At 43.3% G+C, this 20645-nt stretch overlaps 1 protein-coding gene across 12 annotated transcripts in view; it reads right to left on the reverse strand.

Moving 5' to 3' along the window:
• herc1 (HECT and RLD domain containing E3 ubiquitin protein ligase family member 1) overlaps positions 1 to 20424 on the reverse strand; it is an 86011-nt gene extending 65587 nt beyond the window's left edge. For 11 of the 12 annotated variants that reach the window (XM_034233786.1, XM_034233793.1, XM_034233792.1 and 8 more), the window contains exons 1-12: positions 20221 to 20424; positions 15024 to 16000; positions 14251 to 14346; positions 13852 to 14046; positions 12706 to 13017; positions 12357 to 12453; positions 11454 to 11597; positions 11115 to 11242; positions 9069 to 9213; positions 8467 to 8638; positions 7152 to 7286; positions 6784 to 6949 (exon numbers count right to left, since the gene is read on the reverse strand). In XM_034233786.1, coding sequence (XP_034089677.1) covers positions 6784 to 6949; positions 7152 to 7286; positions 8467 to 8638; positions 9069 to 9213; positions 11115 to 11242; positions 11454 to 11597; positions 12357 to 12453; positions 12706 to 13017; positions 13852 to 14046; positions 14251 to 14346; positions 15024 to 15974 — 2541 coding nt within the window. In that variant the 5' untranslated portion in view covers positions 15975 to 16000; positions 20221 to 20424. The remainder of the gene's footprint in view (positions 1 to 6783; positions 6950 to 7151; positions 7287 to 8466; positions 8639 to 9068; positions 9214 to 11114; positions 11243 to 11453; positions 11598 to 12356; positions 12454 to 12705; positions 13018 to 13851; positions 14047 to 14250; positions 14347 to 15023; positions 16001 to 20220) is intronic. The other variant, XM_034233783.1, reaches the window with a different exon arrangement.
• Positions 20425 to 20645: the final 221 nt, after the last annotated feature.

Genomic DNA, 20645 nt, shown 5'->3' on the forward strand with positions numbered 1-20645 from the left:
AAGTCCAATTTTGACTGACTTTAGTTCTAATGTTAATTTGATTTCAACCCATAAGGAATTATTTAGATTAACTCAACATTTCACATGATGGATTAGTGCTCCACATCTTTTTCCACTAATTTGTTGTGCAATTAGGCCAATGGTAAAGAGAGACATTGATGACCTTGTGTCCCTTTTGTTAGTACGTGGTTCCATTTTGTCTATGGCCTTGGACGGCTTCACTAAGAGTCACCCAGTTCTACCCTGCTAAAGTCCGGCTGAGTGCAGTCACAGATGCTATGGCTGCTCTACATGAAATGACATTAATGGTCTGGTCCGAGAATGGACACCATTTCCTGCTCCCAGAGACAATGACGCTCCTCTCACGTGGGCCACTCCCCCCACCGAGCCATGAACTAAAAGCTTGACATCTGCTTTGAACACCTGGAAGCCTCCCCGTCACCAACCCTTGGGTCAGTCAGATGGGACTAACGGCTTCACTTAGGGCATTTGGGTCAGACACATGACTCTCGTTACCGCAGAGTGGGTTGTTTTTTTAAGGCTATTCATACTGCTATGCAGAGGATCCCTGTAGGTTGGAAAGCTGTTAAAAGCCCCTACTATTTTTAAAATAGGCCTAATGTCAGGGGCCTCTTAGTTCTACATGTATTCACATTATATGGACAATGTTTCCACCTGGTAAAACTAAAGGCTGCATGGTACTCAGGCTACAATACGACCATTCTGTTCTGCTCTGACGATTCAATTTATAGATTCTACATCAAAACAAATTAGCTTTTATTGTTTCCTATGATAACGTCATTTTAAGTGGAGGAATGCAAACCTGTTTTCAAATGTAAGGTTTTGAATTTGTTTGACGTTTCTCAGTAATAACACCCTCAGACACCCACTATCATTCATGCTATGCCTTCAGTGGTAACTCAGATGTTAAGGGGGATGAAGCTTTTCCTCCCAAATCAGATATGCTTTGTTTTTCAACAAAGGTATACATTTCCTGCATAATATGTGTCTCACAATTGTTTTTTTGTAAGCTGCACACAGGTGTTACGTACTCCCCCCCTTTTTGTTGTCCTCTTTGTTCTCTCTGCTGTGCAGGTACACCTGGCTCCGCCTTCCCCAGGTGTTCCCAGTTGCCAATCAGCCGAACATAAAAGAGGAGGCTGAAGGAGAAGGAGGAGCCGATCACTACTCCGGATGTCTCTGCTGTGTCAGAGCTCTTTTGCCTTTTTGTTGTGTTTCCTGGAGGACGTGTTAGGATTAGGTTTTCGCGGCTTTATTTCTCCCGTTAGGTTCTGTTGGATTTTGGGTAGCGGAGGAAGGCTCTGGATCCTACGGCCCGTGGTGTGATTGGCCCAAGTCCCCTCCGTCTGTTTGTTTGTTTTACCTGTCCTCCAGTGGAATGATTAAGTATTGTGGCAATAAATGTACGATTACAGTTTAGTGCCTACGTGTTGTGTACTTTTGTTTTATGTTGCGGACTGCCTCGCGAGCCACTACTATTGAGTAGGGAGGCGGGTCGTAACATATGGGGGCTCGTCCAAAGGCTGTCTCGGGCAGGTGCCGGTGTGGTGGTGAGTAGTATTACTTTGTAAAAGGCCCTTGACAGCATTTATTTGTTTGGTTGGCTGTATAGCGTAGAGTTGCAGTGATGGATTTCGACTTGGAGGGGTTTGTTGGTGATCCGACTCAGGGGAAGTTGGATGCATGTAGCAAACAGCAGCTTGGTCTGATCGCAGGCAAATTTGACGTGGTAGTCAATAAGCAGAACAAGAAACAAGTCATTAAGGGACAGCTGTTGGCTGCGCTTATAGATCAGGAGGTATTGTCGGAGGAGGAAGTAGACGTTCCCATAGACGACGAGACAGAGGTCTCTCAGAAAGTGAGCGACCTTCAACTTCAGCTAGAGCTGCGCAAGCTGATGGTTAGAGAGAAGGAGAGTGATAACAGACAGAGAGAAGGAGATCGCCTGTAATCTCGAATTGAGGAAATATGAGGCGGAGGTACGTTTGAGGGAGCTGGAGCTGACGTCTTACCAGACTCAGCAGTTGGGGTCTGCGCAATCTCATGATTTTGACGTAGGCAAGTATACTCGGTTTATCCCAGTATTTAACGAAACAGACGTTGATAGCTATTTTGTCCTGTTTGAGCGTGTAGCAACAACGTTTAAATGGCCTGGGAACATGTGGACCGTTATGCTGCAGTGCGTTCTCGCGGGTAAAGCGCAGGAGGTGTATACTGCGTTATCTGAGGAGGTTAGCCGGGATTATGAACAGGTGAAAGCTGCAATTCTGCGCGCTTATGAGCTGGTGCCTGAGGCATACCGTCAAAAGTTTCGTGGTTTGAAAAGACAAGATTGTCAAGCGTATGTGGAATTCGCCCGTGAGAAAGAGGTTCCGTTTGAGCGATGGTGCTCATCGACGGGGACAAAATCTCTAGAGGACATAAAAACATTAGTGCTCATGGAAGAATTTAAAAACTGTTTGCCTTACACAGTAGCCACATACCTCAATGAGCAAAAACCGGTGAAACTGTTTGATGCTGCGGTTTTGGCTGATGAATATGTGCTTACTCACAAGACTGTCTACAGTGAGAGGACTAGGGCACAGGCCGGGTTTGTGGACAATAATATCAGAGAAACCCCAGTGTTCACTAAAGTGCCATGGCAGTCCAGCAGGCCAAGAGTTGCTGAGGAAAAACCGGGAGAGGTGAATTGGGGATCTACGGATAGGCCAGTGTGTCATTACTGCAAGAAAAGAGGTCATATTGTTGCGAATTGTTATGCTTCGCGGGATGAGGAGAAGCCTGTAAAGACGGTCGCTTTGGTGAGTACTTCAAAGCCAGGGTCTCTCAAATCTGAACTGGAAGTTTTTGCTCCGTTTCTCATGGAGGGAATGGTGTCTTTACCGGGGAAGAACAACAGGGTTCCAGTGACCATTTTGAGGGATACAGGAGCTTCGCAATCCTTTATGATAAGGGGTGTGTTGCCCCTCTCTGAGGAGTCTGCTGTGGGTTCAGGTGTTCTTGTGAGGGGGTTTGGTATGCAGTGTGTGGGTTCGCCATTGCATAATATTCATCTTGAGTCAGATCTGGTCACAGGTCCGGTAACTGTCGGGGTTCGGCCATGTCTTCCCATTGAAGGGGTAGATTTGGTTTTGGGGAATGATTTAGCCGGTGGCAGAGTGCTCGTTAAGCCGGGAGTGAATGCGGTGGCAGTCACCCGCGACAGTTTTACGGCTACGGGATTGGACAGACCGGTCAGGGATCCTCCATCATGGCGTGAGGGTGGGAAATCAGGTACGATAAGCCCTGGGGCTGTTCATAACCCTGTCGCTGCCTGTGTGGAGGCGCTGTCCAGTGCTAAAAGTGACACCCCTGTCACCTCGGAGGCCCCGATCGCTGCGGAGACTCTGGCCAATATGGAGTCTCATTTGGCACACTTGCCTGATGCGCAGCGTGCAGACGTATGGGAGCTGATCGTGAGGTGGAGCGCCCTGTGTCGTACCGCTCCGGGAAATTCAATCCCCACCAGCGGGTGTGTTCCACCATTGGTTCCACAGTCGAAAAGGAGGCTATGGTTCTGGCTTTGAACCATTTTGAGGTATACGTGGGGTCATCAAACATTCCTGTCACTATTTTCACCGATCACAACCCCCTTGTGTTTCTGAAGAGAATGCGTAACACAAATCAAAGGTTGATGCGGTGGAGTATTTTCATGCAAGCCTTCAATGTTGAGGACAAACACAATCATGGCAAGGATAATGTGTTGGCTGATGCATTGTCGCGCTTATAATATAGCAGTTATTGTGTGTTGTTAACCTGTCTGGTGTGTGGAATGAGTGGTGGTGAGCACGTATGTCAACTAAGGTTGATTGTTGTGATTGTTTTGTTAAAAAAAATAAAAAAATCACTAACTCATGGTGGGGGTGTTACGTACTCCCCCCTTTTTGTTGTCCTCTTTGTTCTCTCTGCTGTGCAGGTACACCTGGCTCCGCCTTCCCCAGGTGTTCCCAGTTGCCAATCAGCCGAAAATAAAAGAGGAGGCTGAAGGAGAAGGAGGAGCCGATCACTACTCCGGATGTCTCTGCTGTGTCAGAGCTCTTTTGCCTTTTTGTTGTGTTTCCTGGAGGACGTGTTAGGATTAGGTTTTCGCAGCTTTATTTCTCCCGTTAGGTCTGTTGGATTTTGGGTAGCGGAGGAAGGCTCTGGATCCTACGGCCCGTGGTGTGATTGGCCCAAGTCCCCTCCGTCTGTTTGTTTGTTTTACCTGTCCTCCAGTGGAATGATTAAGTATTGTGGCAATAAATGTACGATTACAGTTTAGTGCCTACGTGTTGTGTACTTTTGTTTTATGTTGCGGACTGCCTCACGAGCCACTACTATTGAGTAGGGAGGCGGGTCGTAACACAGGTGATACTGAGTCTTCTCGAGTAATAGATTATAAACTATACCATGCTTAAATAGACTCCTAAGTTATTATTTCATATGTGACATATGTAAGAAAGGGGAGGGAAGAGTCAATTATGTTGAGTAATTGATTTTATATTGGAACATTTATTTCTCAAACCTGTTTTATGGAAGAGGAAAATATTTCTGATAAACTAATATGTTATCGAACGGTAAATGGTGAATTTATTTAACATTTAGAATCATTGAGAAAGGGTTATATCCACAGGGACTCGCTCACCTTTAACTTAAAATAACATTTCTCTGCTTTGGACTGATGAGTATATGATTCTTACATGTTAAATGACTAACACAAACCTTACATTTATGCATGTGCATGTGTCAGGAAGGCTCCCAAATAATTCTGAGGGGCCTATCCTATTTTTGTATTTAAATGATAATGTGCTAATCCATTACTTTGAGTTGTCTGCACTCAGGAAAACATCCCTATCAAGTGTTAACCCAATAACTAGGACAGCTCTGAAGGCCAAGGGTCAGAGAGGGTCACACTCTCCGGCTGCAGAGGGCACCCCCAGCCACGGGCAAGGAGGCACGAGGTCGTTCGAGATGAGAGGATTCTAATCTTCAACTATCTGGGGAGATGGGATGCTTCTTCACCATTCTGCTCGGTGGGCTCAGGCAGACAACCCTGCGGGACGAGCGAGGGCTTCAGAGGCTTCATACAAGGTTCCTTGTTTCTTGGAGGAGCAGATATCTTCCTAACCTCTCCCATCACGGGGGGAGACCTGGATGCGCCACTTGGAATACGCAGTTTTGTCTGGCACTGCTCTCAAGCAGATAGCAGAAGGAATGCAGGCGGATGAGCCTCCGTTTCACTGGGGGGATCAACTACAGTGCTCACTAATGAGCCACACAAAAGCAGAGCAATTGGGGGGTTGAAATATGGCGCTCTGATGAACAAGAGTTTGAGCCAATCAGCACCTCAGTGCTAATCTACAGTATCAGGATGCCTTTACACACACCAGACACTCGTTGTCATAAAGAGAGGAGGAGAACGAGTCAGAAAGACTGAAGGACACGTTTTTCCAGCTCTCGTACAAAGATGAACTTTGCATTGATTTTATATCTTGGATGTTTACAGAGGTACAATTAATGACTGTCTTTATATTTCCAATGACCAGACATGTGTTGAATAGTGGTGATTAATATATTTTTGCCGGATCAGATTACACTTTCGCACTAAACGAAATTAATTAATTAATATTTTATTGAATAATAAGATATTTCTACTATTACCACGGATAATGTTAATATCCTTAAATCGTCCAGCAATCAGGCTTAACAACACTACTCTTTAATGTATTATCCATGCACAGAAAGACTGATGTTTCAAGTACTGGATTAATTTCAGTTTTGGCCCAAAACAAATATTTTTGCTATTGTGCACCTGTGTTTTATGTGTGTTCATTATTATGCTTTTGACAAAGGATGATCAAACACTGATGAGAGATGATTTTTCTATTATGATTGGCTGTATCAATCATTGTGATTGAATGTTTCAATCTTAATGTGATTGTTATTGATGTAATTGATGTTGTGTAAATCCACACTCAAATCTGAAGATTCCCATTGATTTAAGTATTGAACAAAATATTATTAGACTAAGGTTTTTAGATTATCAAAATTGATAAAAAGAAAAAAACTGTTGTAGAATATTTTCCAAGGCCCATAACTTTGACCCAGTTTATCAGTTCAAACTGTCCTGACTGAGTACACGCACCTCGTAACCTTGGCTGCTGTGCTCTCAGTGTTCTGTCTCCCTGTTCCTGCCTGTTGACGTCAGCTGATAGAGGTGTTGTGATTCTATGTTCCTGCCTGTTGGCGTCAGCTGATAGAGGTGTTATGATTTTATCTTGTTATGCAGCTGTTTGATGATGCTCTCAGAACTAGTTAAATACATGGGTCTGAGGTAGAGTTCTTTAGAGTTGACGTGGCAACCCACCCGTGCAGTCTCACCGAGGCTGCTGTGATTTGTGATGTGAACTCTCCGGCCGTAACTCCAAATAAACCTCCAGTGTTTTGACATCAACGCTCCTGCTCCTACCGTGTCTCCTTCTGAGTCGGTGACTCCCACTGTATTGCTACACAGAAATTTCCCTTACACCTGGCATGACCTCTTGCCCCCTCTTTGCCACCACATATCAAATGTTCTAGAACCGCCACTCTTGCTATCCCAGAAAATAAAATATCATAGTGTCACTGTTTTTTCACTGAACATTTCTTGTGCCTTGACGTATTCTCTGTTTTGGTCTTACTGTCTGTATGAGGCTGCGAACAATTTTCCCAACATGCCCAACAGTGCATGTTCTTTTTTCCTACCTCCTGAATCTCATCCGGCACGGAGGAGTCCATCAGCCTGAAGAGCAGGTTCCTCAGGGGCCTGGCCTGCCGACCTAAGATACTGGTGGCCACGCCCCCAGCCAGAGCCAGAGCCAGATGATTGGACAGAAGCCGAAGGCACAGTTTGAGGAAGTTATGATGCTCCCTGCAAATATATAAGCAATTATTTATTCAAAACGTTCAGGCTAGTTATGTTTTCATTTGCTATTACCAAAACAAATAGAAAAAAACGGGGTAAATCTCCCCTTTCCTAATTCTTCGAAGGTCTTTAGCAATCACACCTGAGCCAATTAACACAGCTGTCACTAGCACTGATGGTGACTTGCAGGCTGTGTGCATGCACTTACCTGGAGGATGGGAATGGAAGAGGGGGGTCTTCACTGTTGATGCCGTCACAGTATCGCTCTAGGAAGGATCGCAAATGGGAGAAGGTACTTTCCTCGAGGTCGACACAGTAGGGCCTGTGCCAAGCCACCACTTGCCTAGAGAGCCAGAGAGAGTAAATATTGACTTTAAGTGCTTCAGTACTTTACATGTAGAGCTCTAACGGAATCACAGAGTTTATCTTCAATTGACATAGAAAAAATGTAATCTGGAAGGAAACAGCATTTCCTAAACGGATCAGTTCATAAGTACTTTGTACATTGAAGCCGTAACAAAACTTTTACAAATCAAATTCCCTTAAAAGGTGGGGTAGGTCATTTTGGAGAAGCTAGAATTTGAAAATACACAGCCGGAAAAAATCTGCCACTTCCTTACAGAGCCCCTCCTCCAACACACGAACGCGCACATGACCAATGAGGGCACGAGATAAGTTTGTGCACAGATGGAAGGCTGACAGGCAGGTAGGCCATCCAGTTACTTTAGCCGGGCCGGCTCAAATGATTGGTCGTGCTTTTTACAGCGCCACGGCTTCCACAGATGAAATGTTCTTATGGATTTATTGTCAAAGCACTTAAGATATTCATTGCTATCGGGATGTTAAGAGCATCCCATGGAATATAACAAAAAGTATATCTCGAGCCGGTTTCTCAAACTTACCTACCCCACCTTTAATGTGAATGTACTTCCTCATCAATATGGGGATGGAGTATGAAATATTTCCCTAATGTCTGACCATTATTATGAATTGCGTTGTTCAAATCATTTGTCAACTATTGTGATAAGTTTGCTCCTAAAGCAGTTCTCCAGTGATTTTAAATCACACTTCCATAAGGTCAGGGGACTAACAGAAGGCGCATTTAAAAATCAAAAATCAAAGCAGCAAAATCTTATCTGAGGAATAGGTTGAGCTTAAAAAGGGCTGGATCCTACAATTCCCATAATGTAAATAAATAATCTTCCATACAAAATGTCTTAATCTAACCTTATTTAGTACTTTAACTTGTGTTACAATTTCTCTGAATGAAAAATAGAATCTAACACACTCGTGAGTTATTTGTAACACAGAAGGGAAATAAAACTGCTGTAGATTTCACATGCAGTTACTGACCTTTGACCTATGTTAAACAACCTTTACAAAACAAAGTAGTCAAGGGCTGTTGTGACATCAGCACTGGCCTTTACCCTCACTCCCCCCTATGTGAATAATTCCTGTAAAACCCAGGTTATCTTCACGGTTACTCCGGCTCCACTCAGTGTGTTTACTGTGTTGTAACTGACCTGTCTCTGGGCAGCGCGGTCCACGCCAGGCTGTGGGAGGTGCCGGCTGAGATCTGCTGAATAGCGACTCCATCCAGGCCCACCACCTTCTTGGGCTTGGTGATCGGCCCTGTGGAGTTCCCCTGGCCACACTGACCCATGGAGTTGTTGCCCCATGCATATACTTCGTTGTCTGGATGGAGGTTGAGTAACAGAAAAGTAACACAAAATTAGACACGGCTGTATTGATTTTATTTTTTTTACTGCACAATATTATTGAATAATAATGAGGTGCGCTAAGGTTAAATATTAGCTTAAACAAATATGGTCTATTTGCTATTACATCATGCTATTGCATCAGTTCTGTTTTTAGCAACCAGCACCTTCATTGGAGAGACAGAGTTGAAAGAGGAGACAGTAAATGGTCCTGGGTCAGATTTGAACCCTAGTCCTTGAAGCAGAGACCCAGTACATCTGCAGCAAGCTCTACCAAGCTCTACCAAGCTCTACCAAGCACTACCAAGCTCTACTTCTGCCCTCTTTCACACTTTTATGAAACCCAATGTGGTTCCAAAGCAATGCAACAAAGAGACAGGGCATGAAAAAAGGGAAGAGACAACTACCATGCGACAGGGCCAGGCAGTGACTGTCCCCTATGGAGATGTCCACCACCCGGGTGGTAGCAAGCTCCTCGATTAGTTTGGGTCGGAGTGCTGTGGCTTCGGAAGAGCCGCACCCCAGGCAAGCACCACAGCCCCAAGCATACACCTGGAAAAAAACAATGAATCAGCATAAGCATTTGTTTTATACGGAGCCCTGGAGGGTTCATAGAGAGAAAAATAAATAAAACGTGGCCACGTTTTACTTTCTCGTGCGCACGCTTTAGTAACTCGTGCGCACGAGTTACTAAAGCGTGCGCACGAGTTACTAAAGCGTGCGCACGAGTTACTAAAGCGTGCGCACGAGTTACTAAAGCGTGCGCACGAGTTAATAAAGCGTGGCCTCGTTTTATTTAAATTGAGGGATTCCTGTCCGTGACTCACAGTATCTGCTGCCCACAGCTGTTTTATAGAAGGAAAACCTCCTTCACTTTATGAAATCTCAGCGGCACCAGTGGCCTGTACTACGAAGCAGGATTTGCTATTTACACTATTCATTCATGAAGTATGACGCTGCGCTGTCAGCATGCGTCTCCATGTTTGTGATTGGTCAAATGTTGCTAACCCGTCCCTTTCACGTGAGCGCGCTCTCAGCCGGACAGAGAAACCCTGGTTGATTTACTGAGTTGATAACCAGCTTCGTAGGACCGCTTATCGACATCGCGTTTGTTAGGGTCAGTTAAGCCGGGTAAATCGAACATATCCAGGTTCAGGGTCTGTTGAACTGGCTTCGTCGTACAGGGCACTGTAGGCAGTAACGTGTAACTCAGCAGAATCTGAGAAGAGCAGCACCAGCTGCAAAGAGCTGTGCCTTTTACTGTTTACTTCACTGCGTTTCCCTTCATTAGAACCGCTGAATAGAGATCGAGGCTGCTACGTTTAACCACACACACCTATACACACATCGAACTACCAGAGTATTCTCCCTCGTTTTATGAAGGAGATGTCCTGTCACCGGGGCGCATGATGTGTGTGTGTGTGTGTGTGTGCTCAGCTCCGCTCTGTGTGCGTGTTCGTGTGTATCCGACACCACCGGCATTTGTTTTCAAATGACCACGAACAGTAGGCTACTTTACACAAATCTGGTTCTCCATAGTTAAGTGTATTCCCAAGTGAAAGAAATTTGTTTAATCTTAATCTCGATGTGCTATAGTCCTGCCGGAGTGCACCGGAACGAACGATACTATCATAAACAAATGCCCCCACACACAAACACACAAAACGAGGCCACGCTTTATTAACTCGTGCGCACGCTTTAGTAACTCGTGCGCACGCTTTAGTAACTCGTGCGCACGAGAAAGTAAAACGTGGCCACGTTTTATTTATTTTTCTCTCTATGAACCCTCCAGGGCTCCGTAGTTTTACCCTTTTCCTGAGAACAAATTATTTTCCAGAAAAAAGTAAGAGTATATCTTTGAGAGAAAAAATTAACAGTTGAATATGCTCAAGAGAATACTAAAGATCGGTCATAAATGAAAATAATCATAAATGATAACTGAACTGCTTCTGTGTGTATTCAACTATGAACTATGGGTAATGGCATAAGAAACTAAATGTGGTGAAAGAATCCTCCTTTCTTTACTAGTTCATTTAAATACCCTTTTTTCTTGGAATTAAACATGTCTGTAGCCACAAAAGAGATCATTATAAGTGTTATTTTTGTCATGAACTACTATTTATTGTATTTGTAGTAGAAAATATAGATATAGGTATTAATTCTTGAGGAATTTGAGTTTATATCGCATGTAAATGTGTGGGACCATAGGAAGAACAGCCAATGATAATGCTAATGGGGATCCCGATTAAGACGTAAAGACAAAGGCATGAAAGGAGAGCTATGCTACGTAACAAGTCCTGACCTTAAAAGATATGACTGTTATTGGCCAACTAGCTGTCACTAGGGAATGCATTAACAGCTGTATGAAATTCTCTCAAAGTGACACATTTTAAAGAACTTCAAGCCTCTGCCTTTCCTCTAAAAACCAGTCTTGGTAAACAACGATGTCCTACCTGTCCTGTAGAGGTTAAGGCGAGAGACGACTGGCTTCCTGCGCACACTTTTCTAATGAACATTCCTTGCAGGGCCTCCACTACTTTTGGCTTGTACACTCGATTAGTATCACCATGACCTAGTTTTCCTGCAGGAAAAACACATGGTTTCTCTTTAGAGGGCATCAGTATAAACACACACTGTATTGATGTGCAACAATTTGACACACTGAAATCTAAAGACAATCAAATACAAAATTGCAAGCTCTTATGCAAAAATGATACATTTCAAAAATGATTTTAAATGTACAGACTTGTTATGACATTTAACATGTAAGTCATGTTGAAGGGTTAACCCACCGTTGTCCCCTCCTCCAAAGGACCACACAGTGCGTCCGTCCTTTGACAGTGCGATAGTATGGGAGCTCCCGCATGACACCTCGCCTACATTGCTGATGTCTTTAACCAGGGTAGGAATGTTTCGGCTGTTGCTGTCACCGTGACCTGTGTTCCAAAACAATTAAACATTTCAGACTGTTAACACGTCCAAATTACAAAAGGTGGAGTTTTTTTCTTTGCCTGAATGGAGGGTGAAAAAGGCAATACATACGGTTTGTATCCACATAAGCACATCTAACTTCCTGTGTATTCAAAACTACGATTCAGCCTAGAGACATCATTTTAAAGCCGCCCTATTAAGCACATTTTCAGGTTGATATTAGTATTTTGTGCCACTACTGTGACATGTCTTCATGCTTTAATGTTCAAAAGGTGCTTTATTTGCCTCATACTGTCTGTGCTGCAGCACCTCTTTTCACCCTCTGTCTGAAACGATTGCCGCTTAGAGATGTCCGACATTTGGCCTATCACTTACAATGTGTTGGAGCGCTAGCCAATAGAAGCACCAATCTTACATAATGATGTCCAATGGAGACGTTCCAGGCAGGGGGTAGTGTGTGAGAGAGAAGGGAACTTTGGGATTTTAGCCTTTGCAGACCATTTACATGCACAGAAACCTATATAACATACAACAGGAAAGGGAAAACCCCAAAAAGTATAATATGGCCCCTTTAAATGGAAGCTGTCCAAATGATGATTCAGGGTGATATCTGGAGAAGATGACACATACTGTAAAATGTCAAAGCTGAATCAGAACCCTTTCCACCCACAGAAGAGCCTTGAATCCCTTCTCAATAATGCATTGGGAATCTGTAAACTGCACATTACACATTCATTTTAGGATGACTTGGTTCAGCAACTTACCTAATCTTCCAAAGTCTCCTTCACCCCATGTGTACAGCTCTCCATCCTCACTGACTGCAGCACTGTGTCTGTAGCCCGCAGACACACACACCACCACCTGACCATAACAACACACATCCTCATGCTTTATGACTGCTGGTAAACGCACAAGCAAATATACATATAGTGCTTTCTGAACTGAATGCATAGGAGTGAGCAGCTACAAGACAAATAATAGATGTGTTGATGAAGTAGGAAAAAAACGATCATATATAGAATACATTTAAATATGTTATTGGATTTTAAAGAATACATTAATGTCATATCAATAAAATACCATTGTGTCAAGCCATTTTGTGTGAAACCCTACCTTCCCCTGAAGCGGCCCCTGGATGAGTTTAGGGTATTTCTGTGTTGAGCTGTTCCCGTGACCCAGTTTTCCATAATCACCGTCTCCCCAGCTGAACACCTCACCCTCCGTAGTGAAGGCTAGCGTGTGGCCGTCTGAACCCTTGGACGACGACACCTTCTTGATGGCACGGTGGGGCTCGAAGGTGAGCTTCTTGAGTGTCGATTGGTTGTTGGAGTCCCCGAGGCCCAGGCGGCCGTAGCTGCCCTTCCCACATGCCCGTACGGAGCAGTCGGACGAGATAACGAAAGTGCAGTACTGCCCCGCCTCAATCTGCAAAATACAAAGAAGATAAGTGTCTGTATGACTACACATAGGCCTTGATCAGAGGAGCTTTAGCAACTGTCTGCTAACTTTTGCAGCGGAATCAGAATTGAGTATTCAACTTGCAATGAAGAACTGTTATCTTTGTTGTGCAAGTTTAATTTCCTTTAAAAAAAAAAGAAGAACACGGCGCACTGCTCATCCATCTTGCAGAGTAAAAGTCTACAGCTGTAGATGAAAGCAATGCACTGCTGAAAAACTAGAGATATTTGCATTATGTCATCATGTATATGCCAAGCCATTGTTTCTAGCTGATCAGTATAATGAATGCTTTGATTCGAACACTTTTTCCAAAACTAAGCAAAATTCCTCTAGAAATTCATGGCGGTTTCTCTACGTTTTGATTATTAATGAATACGAATATTACAGATATTTCCTCTCTTAACTGTGTCTGCATAGCGCCTTTTACTGATTGCCAGTGTCTTTGATAAAAACATTCTAATGAGGAGTGAGCGCAAGTCGTGGCATGCAGCCGCCACGAGAAAAAGCACCTAGCGTCTTTTATCTGAGCCCGACCTTTTTGCTTAAAATTGAACAAATCGTACATTTTCAGAAGAACGCCAGTCACATCGCTGTGGAAATTGGAGGAGAAGTTTGTTTTTGTCTCGCAGACAGAAACTATCATAAGAAAAACTAAAAAGCCCTTTTGTTGGAGCAGATATTGGATGTTGCTGCCTCTGAGTGAAATACTTGTATTGCCATATGCAGCACATTGCCTGCCAAAAAAGGGGCTATGTGGATTCACCAAGCTCTACAGAAGACGTGTCAACTCTTTTCTCTTACTGTCTGTGCATCGGCGAAGCTGGCCGCCAACTTGGGCTGCAGGATCTTCTCCTGTGTGCCCTCCACTAGCTGGTGGCTGCTGTTGCTGCCCCACACGTACACCTCGCAGGTTTCAGACACCACGGGTGCTTCTCCGGTCTGCATGCTGTCTGGGCTGACACAGGTGCGAGAGTAGTCTGATGCCATTCGACATACCTGGAAGAAAAGAGTATTCGATGAAACATTTGCTCCAGAGAGATTATATTTGGGATAATCTTTTTACATATTTTTACAATGGAACTTTCACAGGAGTAACTAGTATGGCTTTTTCGCACAAGGATTCATCCGCTCTAATAAATAAGCATGTTGAGGTGTTCGGTACAACTAGTCCTGAAAATAAAATACTGCTTAATATCTTACTTCTTCAAAAAGACAGAGTGCCGCCTCATACAATGAGCACAAGCCATCAGACGTCCGCGTTGGTTCTCTCCACTGGCTGCGATCTGATGAGGAGCCCTGAGATAAACAAAAACACAAATCAATGAAATCATGACATCAAATTCACTTTGTACTTATTCAATCTGGTAGGAAGCCAAAACAACCCACGTCGTGTGATACATGTCAAAAATCTTTGAAAACACTATACAATATATAATATTATATAATTGATGACATCATTTATTTCTGGTCTGTATTTGTTATTAATTTAAAGGATATCCCGTCTTTAAATCAACAACTACAAGTAAATGCTTTCAGATATCCCACTGAACATACAGATATATAAATACATGTGTTAGTGATTGAATCCTTATCTTTTTTAGTTTGTAACTGTTGCAGAGCTTTCTATCGAGAGAAAAGAAGGCTGAATGAAAAATATATTGTACCAATAATAATACTCCATAGGAGTATCTCTGTATTTATCTTGGTAAGAATTCATTTAAATGACAATTCTGGCTTCTCTGATCAACTTCAAATAAATATTTTCATGCATCACTCCTAACCACATAATACGTGCACAATAAAGAATACAGATTCACTTCATCTTTGCAGAATCAAGAGCTATTAATAGGGACAAGGAAAATTAGGTTGAACAGACAATGGCATGGCATTTTTAAGCAATTTGAGAGCTCTGATCAATAAAAAGCATATTCAAATAAACATCCAATCCGACAGTTTTGTCAATGTTTACTTACCAAAGAGCGTCTCATCTGCATGAGGATGTTCATGAAACAATCGTAGCCAATAAGCCCTTCTTGGTTCTGCAGCCCCTTACTCTCCTCCATAGCGCTGACCACGGCTGATGCAGCCAGGGCCATCTCGATCCACTCCAGCAGGTAGCGCAGGGAGCCCCTCTGGGAGGCCAGCCCTAGCAGCAGCTCTGAGGCCAGCCGCCGCCCTAGAATATCCGCCCCAGAGTTTTGCATGGTCACCCCCTTCAGAAATGTGGTGACCTGGGCCAGGCAGTCCAGCCCCATTGGTGGGATCTTGCTCTCGTTGGCCAGAGAGAGGGGTGGCAGGGAGCTGACCACATCAATGGCTGTGTGAATGACATCATTACACAAGTTGATGTTGCCCCCGGGACCTCCACCAGGGCTGGGTGGAGGAGGCATCATCCAGCTCTGGCGCAGAAGAGCGAAAAGAAGGCTGAGGCCGGTACGAACGCCCATCTCGATGAGGGCGTCGGTGCTGGAACGCGGCCTCTCGCTGACCGAGTGCAGATCCGCTGAGCCCGAGTTGTTTTCTGGAGAGTGCTGCTGCTGCTTGACTTTTCCCTTGTCGTGGTACTTGTTGGAAAGTGCATAGAAGATGCGCTGCAGCACCAGCACACGTTTGCGCAGGGCCGCGGCAAAGGGAGAGTCAGAGCAGACCATCTTGGCCAAGGCCAGCTGGCTGCTGAGGAGAGCATCAAGGTAGTGTTCCTGCTCATCGCTGGAGAGGGACTCACGCTCAAAGTCTGGAAGCTGGGGTCCTTTCAGACACAGCACCTGCTGGGGCAGCAGCACAGCCTCTTTGTTAGCTAGCAGCTTTGAGTAGAGCACCGAGACTCCCTCCCGTGTCGCGATGGACTCGCTGTCCTCCGTGATCCATGAGCTGTTTAGGTGCTCCAGCCATTTGAGCTTCACCGGGGGGATCATTAAAGCCATGGCATGTCACTCTGGAGCCATCAGTCCTGAAAACATCATACAACATGTAAATATCACATTTTCATATGCTTTCTTTTCTAAGGGCCAAATACTCCCCACTATGTAACTCTCACGCTACTATAGGCTAGCGCTCAAACACATTGTAGGTGACAGGCTAAGGGGCGGGACATCGCTAAGCTGTTGACCAATTACAGAAGAGCCGGCCAGCTAACCAATCAGAGCAGACTGGGCTCTGGTTTCAGACAGAGGGTGAAAAGAGGTGCTGCAGCACAGGCAGTATGAGAAAAACAAAGAGCTTTTTGAACATTAAAGCATGGAGACATGTCACAGTAGAGATACTGATATGAACCTGGAAATGAGCAGAACGTCCTCTTTAAGACTGCTACTTAATTGCATAATTATAAGAAACAAGATTATGAAACAAAAGTTATTTTTAAAATGGACCCATTAAAGCATATGAGGCAAATGAGACCCATTATATATCAAACAGGAAATGTAGATTATAAATATCCGCCCAATAGAATAGAATTGTCTGTGACTGAAAAACTCAGATTGTACACCTTATAGCAGTGGTTCTCAAATGGGGGTACGCGGACCCCTAGGGGTACGTTGGAGTACTGCAGGGGGTACGTGAGATTTATTTTATGTTAATGAAAAAAAAATACATAATTAATGCATTTACACAAACTGGAGAATGAAATGGGAACAATAAACGGGGTGCTCTCTTTTCCTCTCCCTCTCCTGACAGCCTGTCAGTCTCGTGCAGCTCGCTGAACCTGTAATAAGTGACCCGACAGTAAAGAATACATATATTTATAACTAGTTTAGCTAGTTCCAGAGTAGATAAACTAGCTAAGTGTGTTCTAACTCTTAGTGTATTTTGCTCCACTCACCGGTCCGTCACAGCGGCGGAGCTGTGATCATGCAGAGCTGCGTGTTCTCCGTCAGCAGCAGCTGATCTGATCTCTGATCTCTCTCTAGCGTCCGGTTAGACTTCACTCGCGTTTATGTCTAAATCTATCAGATCTAGCTAATTATTGGACTGCCTGCTTATCAAAGGACCTAAACAATAAGCGTTGCTTGGCAACGGCTTGTGGCTGCAAAGTATAGCGCAGCATTATGCATATGTTTATATGAGGGGTCAAAATCCCGTGCTCATAAAATGCTCATATTTTTTTCTCTTCATTCCCCACGCCCCAAAATAAATAAATATACAAATATACCGATTTTAGTAAAAGTAAGGAAGTTTGAGCAGTGTGGGTTTTATATTAACAGAGTTACACATATTTCAAAACGCAAAGTGTAATAACTGCAGTTTGCCTCCCTGTCAGAAAGATCCTCAGTGAAGCACAAGCCCATGTTTCACTACATTGTAAATACAACTTGTTAAAAAGATCAGTTCAATGCACTAATGTCGTCTTAGTGTTATTGCATGATATTAAAATTGGTTTGCCATGAATTTAGTGATGGATTGTAAACATTTGAAATGTAGCATTTAAGTGTTTATCAGTTACAATGTTGTTGTTTTAATAAATTAGACTCTGATGGTGCAGCGCTGTGCTGTACCTCTTTATGTAGGCATTTTTTCCTTAACAAATTGTTTTTGCGCTGATCAGGGGGTACTTGGCTGAATTTCTTTTCCAAAGGGGGTACATTATTGAAAAAAGTTTGAGAACCACTGCCTTATAGTATACTGCAGTAAATGAGTGTGTGTTGAAAAAAGAGCCCTGCTCTCAGTGAAACTACCCCGGTAAATGATGGTTTTAAATACTTTATCAAGCTAATTCAAAGTGTTTAGCAATACTTTTGAGGACTTTGTTGGCCATATTGTAAGCACTACACAGATGTTGAACTGTGTGTAACAGGTCAGAGAGTTTCCAAACTGTGCTTTAAATAATCAATAATTGGCAAGAAAAGGCATGCTTTCTAACTGAAGTAAAGGTCTGACACTAGTTGCAACCAAGAACCGGTTTTCTGTAGCCAACCGTACTGTTTTTGATTGAATCTTGATATGAAATGTGCTGTGAGGGTCATATGAAGGCCAATATCATATCAAAATGCATTTATATTAGAACTTCGACTACCACTCTCTTGTGAAGAAATATGATCAATACCCTTTGAGTAAAAGGGTGATAAGTAATCAGTCAACTCAACTGAACAAGGTTCAGATCCAGCCTGTGTGTATGGGAAGGATTGAGGTGTTACCAATAATCTATCCCAGCAACCAAGCATTTCATGCATGAGGATTCAGCAGCAATAAGCATTTACCGGGAATGTTTTGATCCAGGATTGCAGCCAAAATCTATGATCTATAAATCTATAGAACGTTTTAGAGCCAGAGGACAATAAGGCTGATGAGCAAGGTTGGGAAGTGCACTGTAGTGTAGAGCTGTAACAATAGGTCAACTAATCCATTAGTGGTTCCATAGAAAAATAATGTGTAACTGTTAATCGATGAATAGATAGTTGTTCATGCAAAAATGCTGTTATGCCGCCTCTCAAGTATAAGGATGTCCTGCTATTCTCTGTTTTATATCAAACATCAGTTTTAATTCACCAAACTGAATATTAAATAAAATGCACTTCCACTTAAACTAATCATAGAGACAACCGCTCATAAATCCATTCAATATAAACCAACATATATATTATCTTACAGCCTTACATTAAATCCCATTCAAAACACAGCATCTGCATTGATTTAGTATGACTTGTGAACATTAAATGAATTACTGTGGAAGCAACTGCATAAGTGTATGGACAAGAGAAGGATTCTGCCATAACAAACAACTGCTGACTATCAGTCTGGCCATATCCTGTAAGGTGAAATACAAAATTGAATTAGAGACTCAAAGACGTTTGATGATTCTTATTTGACATACTGTACAGGGTGGAGAAATCAGTATCAGCAACACACAAGGTGAGAGCACACACAATCCTACAACATTGTTATGACCAAGTGGGCCATTAACAAAAGACTCAGAAAGTGACCTGATCACAGCATTCATTCCAGAAGGTCAGGCCAGGGGAGCAGTTATTTCCATATCCAAAGCCAGTATGTAACTTATAGAACCACATACTGAAGTGGATAGAAATGCAGCTATTTTTTTCTTTAAAGTCATATTTACTAATCCATGATAGCTTAAATTCAAGAGATGAACTGCTTTTAAATGTTCACTACAACCAGTGATGGGAGGTAACTGAGAGTCATGTACTGTACTAAAGTATCATTTCTCTCTTTATGATTACTTTAACTGCGGCTATTATTTTGCTGCTTATACTTGTGTACTTTTATTTAAAGAAAAACGTTTGACCACGGAGTATTGCTACAAGATTCATCCAGTTCTGACTACAGCCTGGGCTGCTGTTAATCCACCCTCCTGTTGTATAAACAAATGTGTTTATCATTGACATGGTTCTGCTTGCTACCATTGTTGGTGTCTGTTTTTGCTTATTGAAGGTGAGTGCTTTCCTTCACAAACCCCTTCACCATGTTGACAGACCCACTGAGGTTACAGTCAACACTGCAGTTGTTTAGGTCGCTACAGTGATTATTATAGGCGGTTAGCATCTAGCTAGCTAACTGAACAGGACAAGTCATCTGCAGAAACGGCCCATGCTAACAATAATGTATTTATAGTTTAAGCAGAGGTTGTTAGCACGTTACTAGCTTAGCACCTGAAGACAACATTAGACACCTAAGTAACCATGACACAGCAGCAGGCTTCTAAGTGGTAGAAGGTTGTTAGCCTGCTTGTTGTGTCAGATTAGAAACCCAGTGTTCCTGTTGTGGTAATCTCCTACGGCTAACTGTTTAACAAATCGCTGACAATACTGGACACTGGCTAACATTTCAGACATGGCATCAAACCAGTAACGTTTGCATTAGACTTACAAGCTCTTGGGACAAACCTTTGATGCAATATTATTGGCAGTTGTTTGTGCACCGACTGTCAACTTGCGCTACTGTTTATGTTAGCTAACGTTAGCTAACTTTCCTCACGTCACTCAGCTAGCAAAGCATAAAACACCAAAGCATACACGTAACACCCTTATATAAAGGTATGACAGGTGGCTTATTATAAAGTCATAGCGCTGTGCATACCTGTCTAAAAGCCCAGCATTTGTGGAAGCTATTTTAGCCAGTATTAGGTTGGCTTATCTGCTGTATCATAGCGTCAAACAGGTTAGCTCGCTAGCTAACGTTGCACTTTCTAACGCTGGCTGGAATATAAAGCTCGCTTACCAGTAAACGTCAAATGCCTCCACTTCTGTGTGTTGTGCTTACACAATGTGTTTCATTGCAAGCGAACAGTTCAATAGATATCCTTACGCTTTTCGATATGGTTACTGTGAAAGGAGACAGAGCCATGCATGGATTTCCATGCCTCCGCCCGCCTCTCCCGTAGCTTCCACTGCAACTCTGGGGAGCGGTCTGCTCAGTCCCAACCCCTGAACGAGCCCCAGCCCAGCCCCGACTGTGACGTTAAGATCTGTCTGTCTGCCTGCCTGTCTGTCTGTCTGTCTGCCTGCTATGTTTGCCTGTCTGCCTGCATTAACTCTCTCTCATACCAAACCGTCAACAGTAGTTCACGCGCAGACATTCACGCCCACTAAGACAAAGAGGTCCAAAACACACAGCGGTTTAACATGAGAACACTTGGTAAGCAT

Source organism: Gymnodraco acuticeps, unplaced genomic scaffold, assembly GCF_902827175.1.
Source record: "Gymnodraco acuticeps unplaced genomic scaffold, fGymAcu1.1, whole genome shotgun sequence".
Lineage (NCBI taxonomy): Eukaryota > Metazoa > Chordata > Actinopteri > Perciformes > Bathydraconidae > Gymnodraco > Gymnodraco acuticeps.